Genomic DNA, 16971 nt, shown 5'->3' with positions numbered 1-16971 from the left:
TCTGGACTCCACTTTGAATCCTTACTCTTACTTTATGTCATCTTTCTCAGCTACTTCTAATCTATGTTCTCTTGCAATCTAGTAGGTGGTACAAAGACATCTCTTTTTTTTTTTAAGTTTATTTATTTATTTTGAGAGAGACAGAGACAGCACAAATGGGGGAGGGCAGAGAGAGGGGGAGAGAGAGAATTCCAAGCAGGTTCCATGCTTGCCAGCACAGAGCCCGATGTGGGGCTCGAAGCCACGAAACCGTGAGATCATGACTTGAGCCGAAATCAAGAGTCGGTCACTTAACAACTGAGCCAGCCAGGCACCCCTGTACAAAGACATCTTAAGTGCTTTTTAAAATCAAATAGAAAGTCAGCGGTAGCGTGGCCAAGCGGTGTAAGGCGCTCGATTAAAATCAAGTAGAATCTAGTAAATAAAAATGTATTTTCTTTTAATCCTAAAAAAATCCAAATCATTCTTATCTCCCAGTAAGATCTAAAGGTCTCCTACTCAAGTCAGGAAGTTCTGCTCAATAACCCCACTTCTTACTCATTTTTCTTTTCTTACTCTGGATTCTCATTCTCTCTAGCTAAATCCTTTATATGTTACAAAATGGGAGCTACAAGGACCCTCTCTATTAATTTTATCACTTTTTTTTTTTTAAACCATTCTAGGCCAAATTCTTGCCCCTCCTCGGCTGTTCACTGCAACTGACACGTCACACAATCTGTTACTTGCTTTCATATAATGTTCTGTTGCATGTATGTTAGTTCCTCAGGACAGGATTCAGATAATTTGTGTCATCCATTAAACTTAACACTAGTCCAAGAACACAGTATGTACCTTTTAAATACTGAATTCAAACTCCAGTTAACAACATTGCCACGTATGATGCATGTGAATTTCTTTGGATTTATAATAGAGATAAAAAATATACAAAAGAATATATAAGAATTTTACACAGCATGATGGTTTATAGAGCTGTCTCTATGGAACATAAATCTACACATTTCTTTTCTACATAGGTTGACTTCTTACAGTAACTGAGTACCATAAGAAGTCATCAGACTGGATCATTAATAATATACACAATGCAAATTATGCTGAACACACGGTCTTTCTTTGATGGTTTAGAACAAACATGAAGTGTCTTAGAGGCATCATAAATATTACGATCATGCCACAGGAGATTAAAAGATTGTGTTTTGAACTTGCTTATGACATTTCCTAGAAGAAACTTCTTAATATAAATCCCTGATGTCAGCTTACTTGCCTATGGCCTGCTTGCATAAAACCAGAATATCAGATGAGCAATTGCTTAACTTCCTGGACAGTATAAAATGGCTGCCTTTTTGAATATTTAATTGTTGTAACAAAAGCTGAAGCATCCTTTTACCTAGCTTTGTCCTCTTCGTTGAAATCTTCTTCATGTCTTTCAATGTCCTTTGACGTCTCAGTATTCAATACATTCTCTATTATTTATGTCCCTCTAACAGAATGTGTCACTCCAACTCCCCTGTCTGCTTCAACCCTCCATTATGTCCCTCAGCGTGAAGCAATATATTCACTATCAAAAGATTTTTCTTTCTTTCCTCCTCACTCAGGCCTTGCATTTTTGATATTAAGCTATAATTTTCCTTAAGTCTCTGTGTTCCACATTTAACAGAATCTAGGCCTAAATTAGAATATCAAATACCCCATTGTATTTTAAAATGAAAATCTTGTGCTATACTTGCATGATTCACCAACTTTAAAATAGCTACAATGGAATAACATTTCATATGCTAGATCATACCAAAGTTGGTGGGTCAAATAGGATCATCTACATTGGCAAATAAGTAGAAAGTACACAGTAAGCCCTAAAATGTTAACTAAATAATTTTGCTACCTTCAGATGAGCTCATGTCTTTGGAATGTTAAGGAATTCAAGGGCAAATTACGATAAAATCTATCTCCCCACCCAGGCTCAAATCTTCTAAAATGCTAAATTAATAATGCCTTTGAAGTGGAATTTAAAAATTTCCATTCATCAAAGTTTTACTTTGCAGTAGCCTGAAGCATTAACACAATTCATCTGTCTTCATTCTGCTTAAAATCAATACAAAGTTTAATCTCACAAACATTGCAAAATAATGTTTCATCAGCATTGTAAAATGGTTCAAAGTATTTAGATTGTGTTTTTGTAGCTTAAGGAGCAACTATTTTTTAACCAGTTTCAGTATTTTGATACTGCCATTACATAGATTTAAGTAATAAAGTCTTTTTCTTTCTCCAGATAATTTTTACCCTTTGAATGAGCACGATGACAATGAGGAGCCTGGCAAAGCTTTAACTTAAGATACCAGTCAAAAAACAGCAATCACCTCCCCCAAACAAACAAACAGAACAGGGTCTTTTAGTTTAGGTATATGCAGAACACGATGCTGGAAAAAGTTGAGAACTGGCAAAAGTTTGGTCAATTGCGCTTACCAGGACTTGATATCACACATCTTAAATTGTATTCCAAAATGCTCTGTTAAAATGCTCTGTACCAATAGGAACCAGGAAATAGATGATGGATAGGTTTCCACACTAGCTTATAAGCAGTTAATTGGTTACAAAGCTAAACAAAAAACCCTGGATCAGCAGCCACACTATTTCTATGTGAAACCTCAAGGTCTGATACACTTCTCTTCAATGAGCTGCAGGTGTATCATTGAGACCAAGGCCAATGGTCCCTCTACCGCACAAGCCTTCAACTTCTATCCCCTCCCCTAGCTCTACTTTCTTCATTAAGTTACAGTAATAGGAATGGGCCTTCTGAGGTCATAGCAATGACAAAGAAGTGAATGGGAGAGTGCAAATATTCCTCTGAGGAGAGGAGGTCATCTGTATACAAGCAATTTCTGAAAGCCAGTATTTCTAAATTGTACCTCCTATACCAAAATGAAACAACGTCCCTCTCTTGAATTAAAACTTGCTAGCCATTTATTAAAATACACAAGCATCTACTATAGTTGAAGCTTTGATTAAATGATTTTCCAGATTAACCCATGAGTTACATCTTCCCTATAAAAAATATCCACAGTATACTCAATACCTGTCACAGATTAGCCCAGAAATTTCTGTCCTAGCAGATGAGCTGCAAGCTTACCTAGAGGTGGTGGGTTTGTCCCTAAGCCTTTTTATTTTTTTAAAGTTTATTTACTTATTTTGAGAGAGACAGAGAGAGGGAGGGGCAGAGAGAGAGGGAGAGAGTCTCCATTTTTAATGTTTGTATTACTGTAATTCTGTGATTTAATATATGTAAACCAATGAAATGAATGCCAAAAAATTATTATTTTTTTTTTTGAGAGAGTGTGTGCACATGAGCACAAGCAAGTGGAGAAAAGGGACAGAGGGACAGAAAGAAAATCTTTTTGTTTTTTTTTTAATATTTTTTGAGAGAGAGAGAGAAGATGTGAGCAGGGGAGGAGTAGAGAGAAAGATAGACAGAGGATCCCAAACAGGCTCTGTGCTGAGAGTGGAGAGCCCGATGTGGGGCTCAGACTCACAAACCGTGAGATCATGACCTGAGCGGAAATTGGACGCTTAAAGTCCAACTAAGCCATCCAGGCGTCCCAAGAGAGACAAAATCCTAAGCAGGCTCCACACTCAGTGCAGAGCCCTATGTGGAGCTCCATCTCACAACCCTGAGATCATGACCTGAGCTGCAACCAAGAGTCAGATGCCCACGCCCAACCAAGTGAGCCACCCAGATGCCCCCCAAAAACTATTTTTATGATGAAAAGTATTTTGAATGCTCTAGAGAAAGCTAGATAAAAGAGGATTTGGGACCCTTTTATTTAGAAAGTTCTTAAATTAAAGTTAGGCAGAATTTCTCTGTGAATATATGAAAAGGGAGAAAAATTTTATGAGACATCAAAGGCTTCAAACTTTATAAAGGTTTATTGGGTTCCACGTAGCAGTGCTTTTACTCTAAATCTATGATTCTTAACTATTTTTGAGTTATGGGTCCCTTTGGAAATTTAATGAATGGTACAGCCCACTTTTCTCCCTAGAAATACAAATAAATAAACAAGTTACGTTCTGGTGGTTCCTATACCCTGGCCCCATTTCCTTTCCCCTCCACCCTCTACCCTCCCACAAAGGACATCTCCTTGTGGCTCTATGGATCCTAAGCTTCTAAACATTTTATCATGTTTACACCCATATTAGTACAGCCAACTAAATTCCAAATGGTCTAATATCAACTTTGTTAAGACCTTATTAATTATATTTCAGACTGTCTAATAATATCCACTACATCTCAAGAGAGTTTATTCAACATAAAAATAACAGATTCCAGGTTTCATTTCTCTTATTGCCTGTGATCCTCCCCTTTGATTGACTGGTTAGCAATTCCTTGTAGTTCTTTGCAATGCCAGGCTGTAACGCATAAACAAGATGACTAATCAGCTAACATATACTCTAATTCTCAGGGTACAACAACAACAAAAAATCAGGCTAGAATCAGTAAAAGCACTTGACTTAGAATGGTAGTTATTTCTTCTCTCAGATTTAGTGTTCTAATAAGCAGTCCATGAAGTAATCTATCTTAATAAGGTTTTCCTTCCCACACATTGAGAGTCACACAAAAGCATGGGTGGATAAGAGATGTCAAATCACTTGCTCAAATATTCCCAACACATAGCTTTCCCTTCTGAAGTTCCTCCACTCTAAACCCACCTGGCTTATGAGTCATGAAAATTCTAATCTGCCACTATTGAGCATTATCACCTCTAGATCATTTTCTCCAGCTGCCTGAACTAAAACCTGGGAGTCATTCTAAACTCCTCCTTCTCTCTTCCTCATATCCAAGCAATCACCAGTGCTTCCAGTTGGCCTCCTAATTTTATTTCTCAAGTCTGTCTTTTCCTCTCAATCACTTTAGATCCTTACATTTTAACTGGCTACCCTGTGTTTGGTCCCTGACAATCTATAGCCCAGAATAATCTTTCTGAAACAAAAATGTGATCACTTCACTCACCAACCTAACAGCCTTAAAATGGCTATCTTTCTCAGCTTAAAAATCCTTGAATGTCCCCCTACCGGACAAAGTTGAAGGTAATGAATGCTGGAATGTCCTTGTGATCTGGCCCCTACTGCTTCTTTAACCTCGTTTCTCACTCGCCTCATCCCTGCCCTGCACCATCTGCTCTCACAGCATACTGTGTTGTTCTTTCCTGTATACCTGCTGTTCCCTCTGCTTAAAGCAAATCTTCTTTGCTGCAACCCCTACCCTATCCCCTAGGTGTGCCTATGGAACCCTGACCATTCAGCTCTAAATAAAGCTTTAAAATGCCCCCAAATGTTCATAACGGCATTATGTTTAATAGTTAAAAACTGAAAACAACCTAAATCCTCCAAATATAAAAATTATTTACTGGGGTGCCTGGGTGCCTCAGCTGGTTAAACGTCCAACTATAGATTTTGGCTCAGGTCTTGATCTTACATTTGTGAGACTGAGCCCCAAGTTGGGCTCTGCGCTGACAGCACAGAGCCTGCTTGGGTTTCTCTCTCTCTCCCTCTCTCTCTGCCCCTCCCTTGCTCACATGTGTGCACATGCACTCTCTTTCAAAATAAATAAATTAACATTTTTAAAAAGTGACTTGTTAAATTTTAATGGATTGCTGTGTTGCTGTGTTAGAATATTATGCAGTAATAAAAAATGTTTATAAATTTAATGATATGAAAAGCTAAAAAATACAGCTATAAATTGTTAACACAGAATCATCTCAACCACATAAATACATTTTACATATACATAAAAGAGATAACTGGCAGAAATACACTAAAACAGGAGTACTTATCTATTACTTATCATAATAGGATTATGAACAATTTTTTTCCCTCCAGTTTTAATGGTGAACATGGATTACTTTCAAAATCAGAAAAACTGAAAATATTTTAAACTGTGAAGACTTTCCTGGAGTCTTCTCAACACACAAACACACACAGACACAAAAGTTTAATCATTCCCTCCTCTGATTCAAGTATAGACTCTCTTTGTTGTGTATATCACACAGTTATAAACTCATCCATGCATATATACATATGTATATATATATATACACCTGTACGTATATATATATATACATGTGCATATATATGTATATTGTGTATATACATACACACACACACACACACATACATATATACACACACACACACACACACATACACACACACATTTCATTTTAGAGAAAGAGAGAGTGAGCGAGCAGGGTGGGTGGGCAGAGGGCTAGAGTGAGAGAATCTTAAGCAGGCTCCACACTCAGCAGAGCCTGATGGAGGGGGCTCAATCTCACAACCTCGGGGTCATGACCCGAGCCAAAATCAAGAGTAAGACACTCAACCAACTAAGCCACCCAGGCATCCCTACCTTCTATATTTTAATTCATGTTTGTCCGGGAGCTGTCTGACAGGATTTGGTTCAGCTTTAATCCCTAGTGCCTTATCTCTGATAGAGGCTAGTTTAATGTTTATAAAGTAAAATTACTTTTACATTGCTAGCTACATGCAGCTACATGCAAATGACCAATAAATGCCTAATCAATCATTTCAAAATGTAAATCATTAACACATTCAACAAATATTTACCATGTGCCTAAAATATCCCAGGCTGTCACAACCCCTGTGGACACTGCAGTGGAAAGGTCCTTGCCCTTGTGGGAGGATACACTCTAGTATGGAGAGACAAAACAAAATAAACCAGCTCATTTTGGAGAGTGACAAGTGTTATAAAGGCAACGTGGGATGAGGAGTATCAGGGAAGATCTGGGGAAAGAGTGCAACATCAAAGGCATATTGAAAGATGGTAAGTGACAAGATAAGAGGCAAGCAGGGATAGAATGGAAGAACTGGACATGGATGGAGTCAAAAGACCTAAGTTTCCACTCCTGCTCCATCACCTTACTAGTCAGGTAATCTTCTCTGAGTTTCAAGTGGGATGATAATTTCTAATTCACAAAAATGTGTAAGGATTAAGTAAAGGATTAAATAAGATAATTTCCATGAAAAGGGTGAGGCCAGTGCTTGGCATTCAGGGTCCCCTGTATTTTTAAGCTGTATCTACTTGGAGAAGGAGACATCAAAAACAATACAACACCCAAGGGGCACCTGGGTGGCTCAGCAGGTTAAGCATCTAACTCCTAATTTCAGTTCAGGTCATGAACTCATGCTCAGAGCTGGGCATGGAGCCAGTTTAAGATTATTCTCTTTCTCCCTCTCTCTCTACCCTTTCCTGTGCACGTGTGCAAGCTCTCTCTTTCTCTCTCTCTCAAAAAAAACCTAAACATGTATATAATATATACATGTGTATATATAATATATATAATACAATACCAAAAAGCTGGAGTACATGGATTATGACTGTGAGTGAAGATCCCAAAAGAAACTCAACAAGGTAAATCTCATCCCTTTGATCTAAGAGTTCTGTAATAGATTTGTAGTTAACAAAAATACGACCTATGCTATCCTTCTTAACTACTTATCTGAACTCAGGATTCTATTGATCACAATTGCTTTCAATAACAATGTGGCCAAGAGGTGACTAGTCTACCCACAAAACCAAATGCAAACACATAAAAACAGATTCATACCCAAAAACTGTATCTCAGCCTTTCCCCCAATCTCATAAACATTACTGGTCTTCACTATTTTTAATCCACTGCATATCTCAGTTATATTTCTCTAGTCCAAAAGAGGAAAGGAAATTTTCCACAGCAGATTGCAAAAGAGAGGTGCTGGGCACATTTACTTCTTGTCCTTTTTAATTGCTGTGTATCTGAAACCTAAGAACTAGGTCTCCTGGACTTTGAGTAGGGGGTTAAACTGTCAGATCATGAAAATGTTTCCTCTGAAGTATTTTAAGCCCTAATCAGTTACCACACCCTACCATGTATTTAAGATAGACAGTCTTTTGGGGCGCCTGGGTGGCTTAGTGGGTTAAGCATCTGACTTCGGCTCAGGTCACAGTCTCACAGTTCATGCGTTTGAGCCCAACGTCAGGCTCTGTGCTGACGGCTCAGAGCCTGCAGCCTGCTTCAGATTCTGTGTCTCCCTCTCTCTTTGCCCCTCCCCCATCTCTCTCTTTCTCTCTCTCAAAAATAAATAAACGTTTAAAAAATTAAAAAAAAAAAAAGATAGTCTTTGGCCCTTTACCTCTCTGCTTTCCAATCTCACATTCCTCAAATGAATGAATGACTGAATGGGCCTGCTGCAACCTACTGTGTCAACCTCTTAGACCAAAGAATTCTCTTCTTAATATGTCTAAGTGCTATTGTCAAAATTATTCTGACCCTCATTCTGGTCAGTTGTAGTATTAATAACAATTTGAGAAGGAAAAAAACAGATGACCATGACAGGATAAATTAACTCTAGAAGAATGAGTTGATTAACAGTGAGGAGGTAAAGAAAAATTTAACTTGTAAGATGCAAGCTAGTGTTCCCATGCATTGGCTCCCAAAACCTTTTATGTCAAAACAAGAATTCTGCTTGCTTTTTGACATACCAAACCTACAAAGAGAGTCATATCCCAGAAACTATTGGATGTTCTTAAACCTGGGAACACAAATGATATTTTCTATTTTTATAAATTGAAAATGTCCTTTGTGACATTATATACATTAACCTATTTCCATATCCTATGGATATCCTACCACCTTGTAGAGAAATGGTATAAGGGCAAATCTGTCTCAAAAATGTTAAGTATACTATATTGTAGAAAAACAAAACTATAGCACCTCGTGTTTAAATGTTTATTCATTCATTTGGGGGGCCTGGGTGGCTCCGTCATTTAAGAGTCTGACTTCAGCTTAGGTATGATCTTATGGCTTGTGAGTTCGAGCCCCATGTTGGGTTCTGTGCTGACAGCTCAGAGCTTGGAGTCTGCTTCAGATTCTGTCTCTGTCTCTCTCTGCCCCTCCCGTGCTTGCACTCTGTCTCTCTCTCTCTCTCTCAAAAATAAACATTAAAAATAATAGTAACAGGGGCACCTGGTTGGCTCAGTCGGTTAAGTGTCCAACTTCAGCTCAGGTCATGATCTCAAGATTTGTGGGTTCAAGCCCTGCATCAGGTTCTGTGCTGACAGCTCAGAGCCTGGAGCCTGCTTCTGATTCCGTGTCTCTCTCTCTCTTTGTTCCTCCCCCCTGCTCACGCTCTCTCAAAAATAAACATTTTTTAAAAATTAGAAAATAATAACAATAAATGTTTATTCATTCATTTAATCAGTAGCTACTGTCAGGTGCTTGTGAACTTCCAGACACTGGTCCTTTGATGGCACTGACCATTTAGTTAGTTGCACTGAGTTACTAAAGAAAGGGAATTTTTTTTTCCTCTTGTACTTGATCTTGACTTTGAAATAAGTTTGAATGCCTAACAAATGAAGATATTTGGCTGTACAACAGTTTTATGCATACAAAATCAGTACACAATGTTTCCTTCCCTCCATGTGTATTAATTCTATGATCACCTAAAAATGATATAAAGGCTGTTTGGTGCCCATTTCTGTTTTTCTCCTCTGAAGTATCCCAATAAGGATTCATATTATGTATTTATTATTTCTGAGAATCATATACTAAAGCTTCTGGGGAAAGAAAAGTAGGCTGGATTCCAAGATACTAATTTATTGTATTATTTTCATTCAGTAGTACCTTTCTATTTCACATTAAGTCAAAATGCAAAAGTAAAATGGTTTCATATTAAGAAATTTACATGCTCAGCATCTGTAAAGAACACTAAAGGATATGAAAACTAAATGTAATAGAAGCAAAACATAACAGAACCCCCACAGAACAAGCCATTTACAAGGAATACGGACCAGCTGTAGGAAATCCCTTGTTAGGCTGGCTACTACAGCAAGCATGATGATCTCTCCAGGAAAGCCCCTTTGCAGTGGTGGTTATATTCCCCAACTCCCAAGATCCAAACTTGGGGCTGTATACTGAATTCTATCTCTGACAATCACATGGACTCCTACAGAGAGCCAGGCAAGGTCTTCGGGAAAGCGGTAATAAGGAGCTTCAAATTGGAGCCTTTATTGCTCCAAAACTACCAAAATCAACATTGCTGGCAGTTGGGAAATTACAAGTGTAGGCATTTCTCCCAACCCCAATTAAAATGTTCACAGAGCGAGAAAAAGTCTTATGCTTGCATTGGTGAGTCAGCCATAAGCAGAAGCAGGTAGTTACAAAAAGCAGGTAGTTACAAAAAGCAGGTAGTTACTGCCTTTCTAGGTCAGCCAGTCACCATAATATACAAAGAGCTTTTCACGGCTCTTCCATCCCTGCCAGACACATCTTTCCAGCCCTTCTCCATTTCCAGATGCCATCAACTACTGTTTAACTCTGGACTACTGATTATCAACAATATTTCCTCTATTAAACTCTAACTGACTATAATTAGAGGTAGTTAGGCAGACATCTAAGAGCCATACCAGTATCTAATTTTCTGAAAACTTTGTACACATTCTCTGAAAGCAAACCCAGAAGATGGGTGCTCTCTCTCCATTTTTGCTGACTGGTAAAAAGAATCATTGGCTAAATGATGTGACCCAATCACCAATGACAGAGCTGTGGCTTCAACCAGTGTCTTTCTCATTCCAAGCTTCATGGGTTGTCCACTACTCTATGCTCCTCTCCATTTCTCTCCTCAATAAAATCCACACGACTTAATCAAACTTTTCATATTGTAAAAAACAAAGCCATAATCTTCTGACACTTGCAGATCAAAACACTACAAAACCCACCTGAGCAATGACAAGTTCCAAATGGACAAGCATTACACCTTATATAGCCCTTGAAAAAAGCAAAACAGGCCAACCAATGGAGAAAGCTATTTAAGCAGAAAATTGTATCTTATAGAGTATCTAAAAACATTACATTTCTGAAGGCATACTTTTGTATCAACTCACTGCAAGGTCATAAAAAGTTTAAAGCTAACTACTTTTCAACACTGAAAAGCAATTTTGAAGTATACTGTTTATATTATCAGATTAATGTTTTCAGTAGCATAGAAAACCTTCTAATATTTCCTAACCAACCTGTCTTTTAAATAGAATATAGATAATGTAGCTTTGTTGGCATTCACAGTAACCATGCCATAATAGGTTCTGAAACAGTTTGTGGGGTTGGGTGGACCTTAAGTGGTTTTGCATTAAAGCAGTATTTAAGAAACCATCAACCGAAGAGTCTCCAGTTTTAAATCTAGGTCATACTAACCTTAGTCAAAAGCAAGCATAAACTAGACAATTTATATTACTTCCTAAAAAGATGGCTTGTGAAATAAAAAGGAGCATAGACTTGAAAAATATTAATGTTTCCTAAGAATTATAAATAAGCATATTTATTTTTAAAAATAATCTATATCCCCATTAATTCACATAAGGAATTTTTCTTGTTATAGATAACCCACTAGCAAAATTAACACTATATTTAGTTAGACTTACGTCAAAAAATAAAAAGTCTTTCAATTTGGAGGGAAGAGGAGAGGAATAAAAACAGAGATGCAGAAAGAAAACAAAATATGATTTGAAATTTTCCCCCCAAAAATACAATATTCAAAAATACATAAATTAAGTAAATAAATAATAGAGGGAAATACTACTGTTGCAAAAAAGTGGTAGTAAATATATGACACCATATTTTTCTTCCTCCATTTCCATCAATACAAATTTTTTAAAAGCACTATTTCTAGGGTATATCATAAGGTCAAGTACAGATTCAGCCCAGTCTCCTGCCTCTACACTGCACTGTTAACTGATGTCCTGGAGCTATCATACCCAAGATATTAAGAGTGGAGACTGGCTCTGGAGGCAGACTGCCTGGGTTCAAATCCCACCTCTGAGAGTTATTGGCTGTGTGACTGTGAGCAAATGAAGTAAATGTACTAACTCTCAATTTCTCTGTCAAGTATAATGAGGATTATAACAGTCCTGAACCTCAAAGGAGTTCTAATGAGAAACTATACCTAAACTGTTTAGCACAGGGCCTGGCCTGTAAGTAAATGGTGGGTCACCATATTGTTACAGTAACCAGTGGGTACCTTCAGACAGAAAAAAAGACCAAACGATGTTGTATAGAAGTTTACAGTTATTCAGATTGCTCTGTATGAGAAATCAGTAATCCATACTATGAAAAGATCATGCAGAACTCCTGGTCACCGTTACAATAACAGTAGCTGTAGCCCAACATTTATGTGATACTTTACTATGAGCCAAGCACTGTGCTAATGCAGTTGCTCTTTTGAACTCATATGAAGCAAGGAATTATTATTCCCATTTTATAGATAAGGGTATTGAGGGTCAAAATGTCTGCATAATTTGCTCAAGATTACAAGGCAAGTGACTGGCAGGGTTAAGATTTTGAAACCTAGGCAATCTGCCTCCAAAGCCTACTTCTGATACAAACTATCCACCCAAACTTGGGCAAGGAATTTCACATACTGGGATTTCAATTTCCTCCTCTGGAAAATAAACAGAATGGTAGAATAGGTATTCTTAAAAGTCCCTTCTAAACTTCTCTGGACAAAAATCCACATTCACTACATATAGAAAACATCTCTGCTTTAGTCCTTGTACAGACCCAAGCTTCTCTGTCTCATATAAATACAGAATGATGCATATTTAGAATTCCCCCAGTGGAGTGCCTCACTGTTCCTGAGCCAGTTAGCGGAAAGTACATGATGCCAAGAGGCATCAGCCAGACAGAGAGCCTCACTAGATAGTTCCATAACTAAGTCCCTTTAAATGGAGCCCAAAGCGAACCTGACTTAAAATTAATTCTACCTGACAGCACTAATGCTACAGGGAAGTTAAGGACACACATCAACAAAATTAGCCAAACCTTTAGACTAGAGCTATGTCACTATACCGCTCAGGACCTCAGTTTCCTTATTTACAGAAATGAAATGGCTTTTAGATACAAGTAAACCCAAAGGAAGAAGCCACCCCAACTCAGGGAAACCAATCGACTTTGTTAGAATTGAGGAAAGGGGGTAAGGAACATCCAGTTTGGAAAACCACATTCAAATACAGTTATTGCTTTTATAATATAAACCACAGAAGAAAGCTCCGGGAAAAAAAAAAAAATCTATTGTATTGGTTGGCAAAAGAGGGTGAAGCAGCACTGAGGGGATATGGATTTCAAAAATACATATTAAGATACATTACAGTAGATCACTGTTGCAAGCCCCTTTTAGCTGAGAGTCTGTAAAATAAAGTCTCTAGGACTACTTAAGATATTTTCTCCCTTGGGGCGCCTGGGTGGCTCAGTCAGCTGGGCATTCGACTTCGGCCCAGGTCATGATCTCACGGTTCATGGGTTCAAGCCCCATCAGGTTCTGTGCTGACAGCTCAGAGCCTGGAGCCTGCTTTGAATTATGTGTCTCCCTCTCTCTCTGCCCCTTCCCTACTCACTCTCTGTCTCTCAAAAATAAACACTGAAAAAAAATTTTTAAAAAAAGATATTTTCTCCCTTTCACAGGAAAATGATTTAAATAAATGCACAGACATATAAAATTCTAAACACAAAACTCAAGGTGTTTTTAGTTTTTTAAACACATGTGATATACTTAACTCAAGTCTTGTAATATTCCAACCCAAAACCAAAGAACAACCAGGTTACTCCTAATTTGGTTCTACTATTGCTTCAAAATACTGAAGCTCCATTTTAAGTAAGACAAAGAAGTGAGACATAAAGTCAAATCTTGTGGCCGTCTTTGCCTACTCAACAGCACCACTACAGATGAAAAGACAAACCAAAGTCAAACCAGTCTGTCTGGCTCTCATTAGCATAGCCTGTAAACGACTGGCAATCCATACACTACTTGTCATGGGTAGTGTCATGAGTTTGAGGGAAATTTTATGGATTTAATCTCTCCCCAGTCCTCATTTCCAGAGACAATTATCAAAAGCTAGTTGTATTCATATTCAACTCTTAGAAAAAAATAAATGATGTCTACACCATCAGCTCTCACCCCTAAACGTTCCTATCATATTTCAGGTTAACTTTTAAGACTGGACTTGGATAGGGAGTGACAGAGGAACTGTTAGAAAAAGGGCTCTCCTACCAAATGCAGCCTCCCGGTTCTATCCCCTCACCGCAAAAATAAGCACATAGAGAAATTCCAGAAAGCAGATTCCTCCTTTTCTTTACCAAACTAATCCCATCTCGCAGTGTCTCATTTTATTAAAACAAACTTTAGAACAATGGAAAGAAATACACCTTAACATCAAAATCCTCCATGCCTAAAGGACCCCGGTGAAAATTTGTCAAGATCCTCTCTCATGAAAAACTCTCATACACACAACTTTCATGAACCCCCTTGAACTGTCAAGGTTAAAAATCCTTGCTCTGGCCTAGAGAATCATGTGCTTCTCAATAACCCTATCTCCTCCTTCATGGATGGGAGCCACCCCTAACATCACATCTGAAATGTAAAGAACAAAATGAAGGCTCCAATTGCACCTGATGCTTTCTACCTCTGTCAAATGTCGGTTCTGCCATTTTTCAGCAATGCTCAAAGGATTTGTTTCATTTCCTTGACCACCCAAATTGGGTCTTGTCCAAAGCCCTCCTCTCTCCTTCCTTTCTTCTTTTCTTTAACTGAGCCTAGAAGCTTATAGCCAAATCAATTTGTAAGTGAAGGATAAATGTTTGCCTGAGAACAAAAGCTCCCAGTGAACACTCACCCTCACCACCCCTTTTCCAACTCAAGATGTTCAGGACACTGCCAACTAACTGATGTGGTCGTGGGCTGGATTAGAAAACAAGAACAGAATAAGGACACTCCATTCAACCTTTTTGTCTGGGGCATTTCCTGGGTTTTTCACTGGTATTTAACACCAAGACACAAGGCTCATTTTTCATTAAAGTTGCAAGACTTTCACTCTGCCCAGTTTCAAATGGTGTAATTGATCTGCATTGTCTTCTTAAATAACCCAACTGAAGGACACTGCAGCTTTAAATATTTCAGTGCTAGCTAGCAAATAGACTCCATTGCAATATGGCTCTGAAGGTCGCGTCCTATTGTCTCTTTGCTCTAGAAAAACAATGTCTAAGTCTTTCTTCTAGGTAACATCGGAAGAGTTACCCCTAGAATTTCCATTCTCCCCAACTGGGTCCCTGGAGGAGTTCGCGAGTTTATTGGAATCTCACACTCATAATTTTCCCGGCAGGGGCAATATGCTGATTGCTATTAATGATGCCAGCACCTTAGCGAGACATAAACACATGTGTTCACATTAGTTTAATTGAGCATATGCAACTGTCTGAAATAGCACCACTCAAGGGCTGTTAACCTCTTTAAGAGTAGGCCCAGGGTAGTTTAGGAGTGGATGGCTTTCAGGCGGCACTCTGAACCCAGGTTGCATAACCTGAAATGTGTAGCTACTTAAAATGACAGGAATCTCAGTCTACTCATCCTGGGACCATGCCAGCACCTTGCATCTTTACTTGTAAAATAAGGTCAAAATAAGAGGCACACGCACGGTGAAGGAAAAAATAAACCAAAAGAAAAAGGCCCTTTTCTATCTTATCAGGGCGCTTAAATAGGATTCCTCAAGCAGTCACAATGTTCCCCCACCCTTGTCCCCGGAACTAGAACAGCCCCGGTGAAATGGAGGCTTTGGAAGGAGAGAAGGGAGCTGGACATCGATGCCTTCTTTTAAAGAACAAAAATCAGTGGACGATTAAATGGCAGGGAAGAAGGGGCAAAGAAGCGGGGTAGAAGGTGTGTGCAGGTGCAATGGAGCATTACCTGAAATGGCAACAGATTGTTACCATTATCCGTCCGGAAAGCGTTATCCTCCATCCAGGACTTGGAGGTGAGCGGGGCCGCGCGGGGGAACTTGGGCGGCGCGATCACATTGCTGGAGAAGGGCTTTTTGAGCGGCGAGATGGGGTTGAGCGGTGAGGGCACCCCGACACCCACGCCCACGCCCACGCCGACCGCCCGGCGAGGGTCCCGGCCAGCCGGCAGGCCGCCCCACGGGTTGGATGGCGCGCTCCAGGCGGCGTTCACACTCTGGTGCGTGTTCCAGCTGGACGAGGCGGACGAAGCGGCGGCTGCGGCCGCGGCGGCTACTGCAGCCGAGGACGAGGACGGCTTGCTGGTCATGATGGGCTGGTGGCCGTACGCCGCGGCAGCACTCCTCTGCGTGTAGGGCGCCTGGCTGGGGCTGGCGGGCGAGCGGCGCTGCTGCGGGGGTTGTGCCTGCGGGGGCTGCGCGGGTTGCGCGGGCTGCGGCGCCGGCGGCGGCGGCTGCTGGTGGTGCTGGGTCTGCGCCAGGCCGATCTGCGGAGAGAAAGTGCCTCCGAAGACTGGGTTGACGTGGTGCGGGAAGTTCTGGAAGAGCATGGTCCCGTTGACTGGGGTGATCCCCTGGAAGAAGCTGTCCTCCACCGCGTTCGTGGTGCCCGTGGACCAGGTGCTGCCGAAGGACGGCGACAGCGACGCGCCCGGCGCCGCGGGCTCCTGCGGCGGCGGCGGCTGCTGAGGGGGCTGGTGGAAACTCAAGCCCGGCAGGAGCGGCGATTCCATCTGCATCTTGTCAGGACCGTTGGGGGCCGGCGGGGCCGCGGCGGGACTGAGGGCCGGCACTGCGCTGTCCTCCGGCTTGGGGGTCTCTGAGGAGAGGGGCGTGGACGGGGCTTCGGCTGCGCTGGGTTCGGGCTGGGGCTGCTGCTGCTGCTGCTGCCGCTGCTGCTGGGGCTGGGGCTGGGTTTTGCTTTTGTCCATCAGTAAATCATCCTGCATGGTTTGCGCAGCTGAAACGGGAAAAAAGAGAGACGCGTTATTGTTAATGTGATCGTTAATGCCCCTCGCTAAAGCGGGCGGGTGTTTTACTTGCGAAAATCCAGTGCCACCGCTACTAGCCAATTGCAATGCAAATCCATAATCTCCCATTTAGAAGAACAGGTCGGGCTGGGAATGGGGGCGGGGGGGGGGGGGGCTCGTGCAAGG

General features: G+C 40.5%; 1 protein-coding gene across 5 annotated transcripts in view; it reads right to left on the bottom strand.

Annotated features, from left to right (window-relative positions):
• CPEB3 (cytoplasmic polyadenylation element binding protein 3) overlaps positions 1–16971 on the bottom strand; it is a 192558-nt gene that overhangs the window by 141591 nt on the left and 33996 nt on the right. For 3 of the 5 annotated variants that reach the window (XM_032595151.1, XM_032595150.1, XM_032595149.1), the window contains exon 2: positions 15766–16775. In XM_032595151.1, coding sequence (XP_032451042.1) covers positions 15766–16764 — 999 coding nt within the window. In that variant the 5' untranslated portion in view covers positions 16765–16775. Of the gene's footprint in view, positions 1–15765; positions 16959–16971 lie in introns of those variants that run through there. The other 2 variants (XM_030334556.1, XM_030334559.1) reach the window with 2 other exon arrangements.

This window comes from Lynx canadensis, chromosome D2 (genome assembly GCF_007474595.2).
Source record: "Lynx canadensis isolate LIC74 chromosome D2, mLynCan4.pri.v2, whole genome shotgun sequence".
NCBI classification, from domain to species: Eukaryota; Metazoa; Chordata; class Mammalia; order Carnivora; family Felidae; genus Lynx; species Lynx canadensis.
The sequence above is the reverse complement of the archived record's forward strand: the minus strand, read 5'-3'. Positions and strand labels throughout refer to the sequence as shown.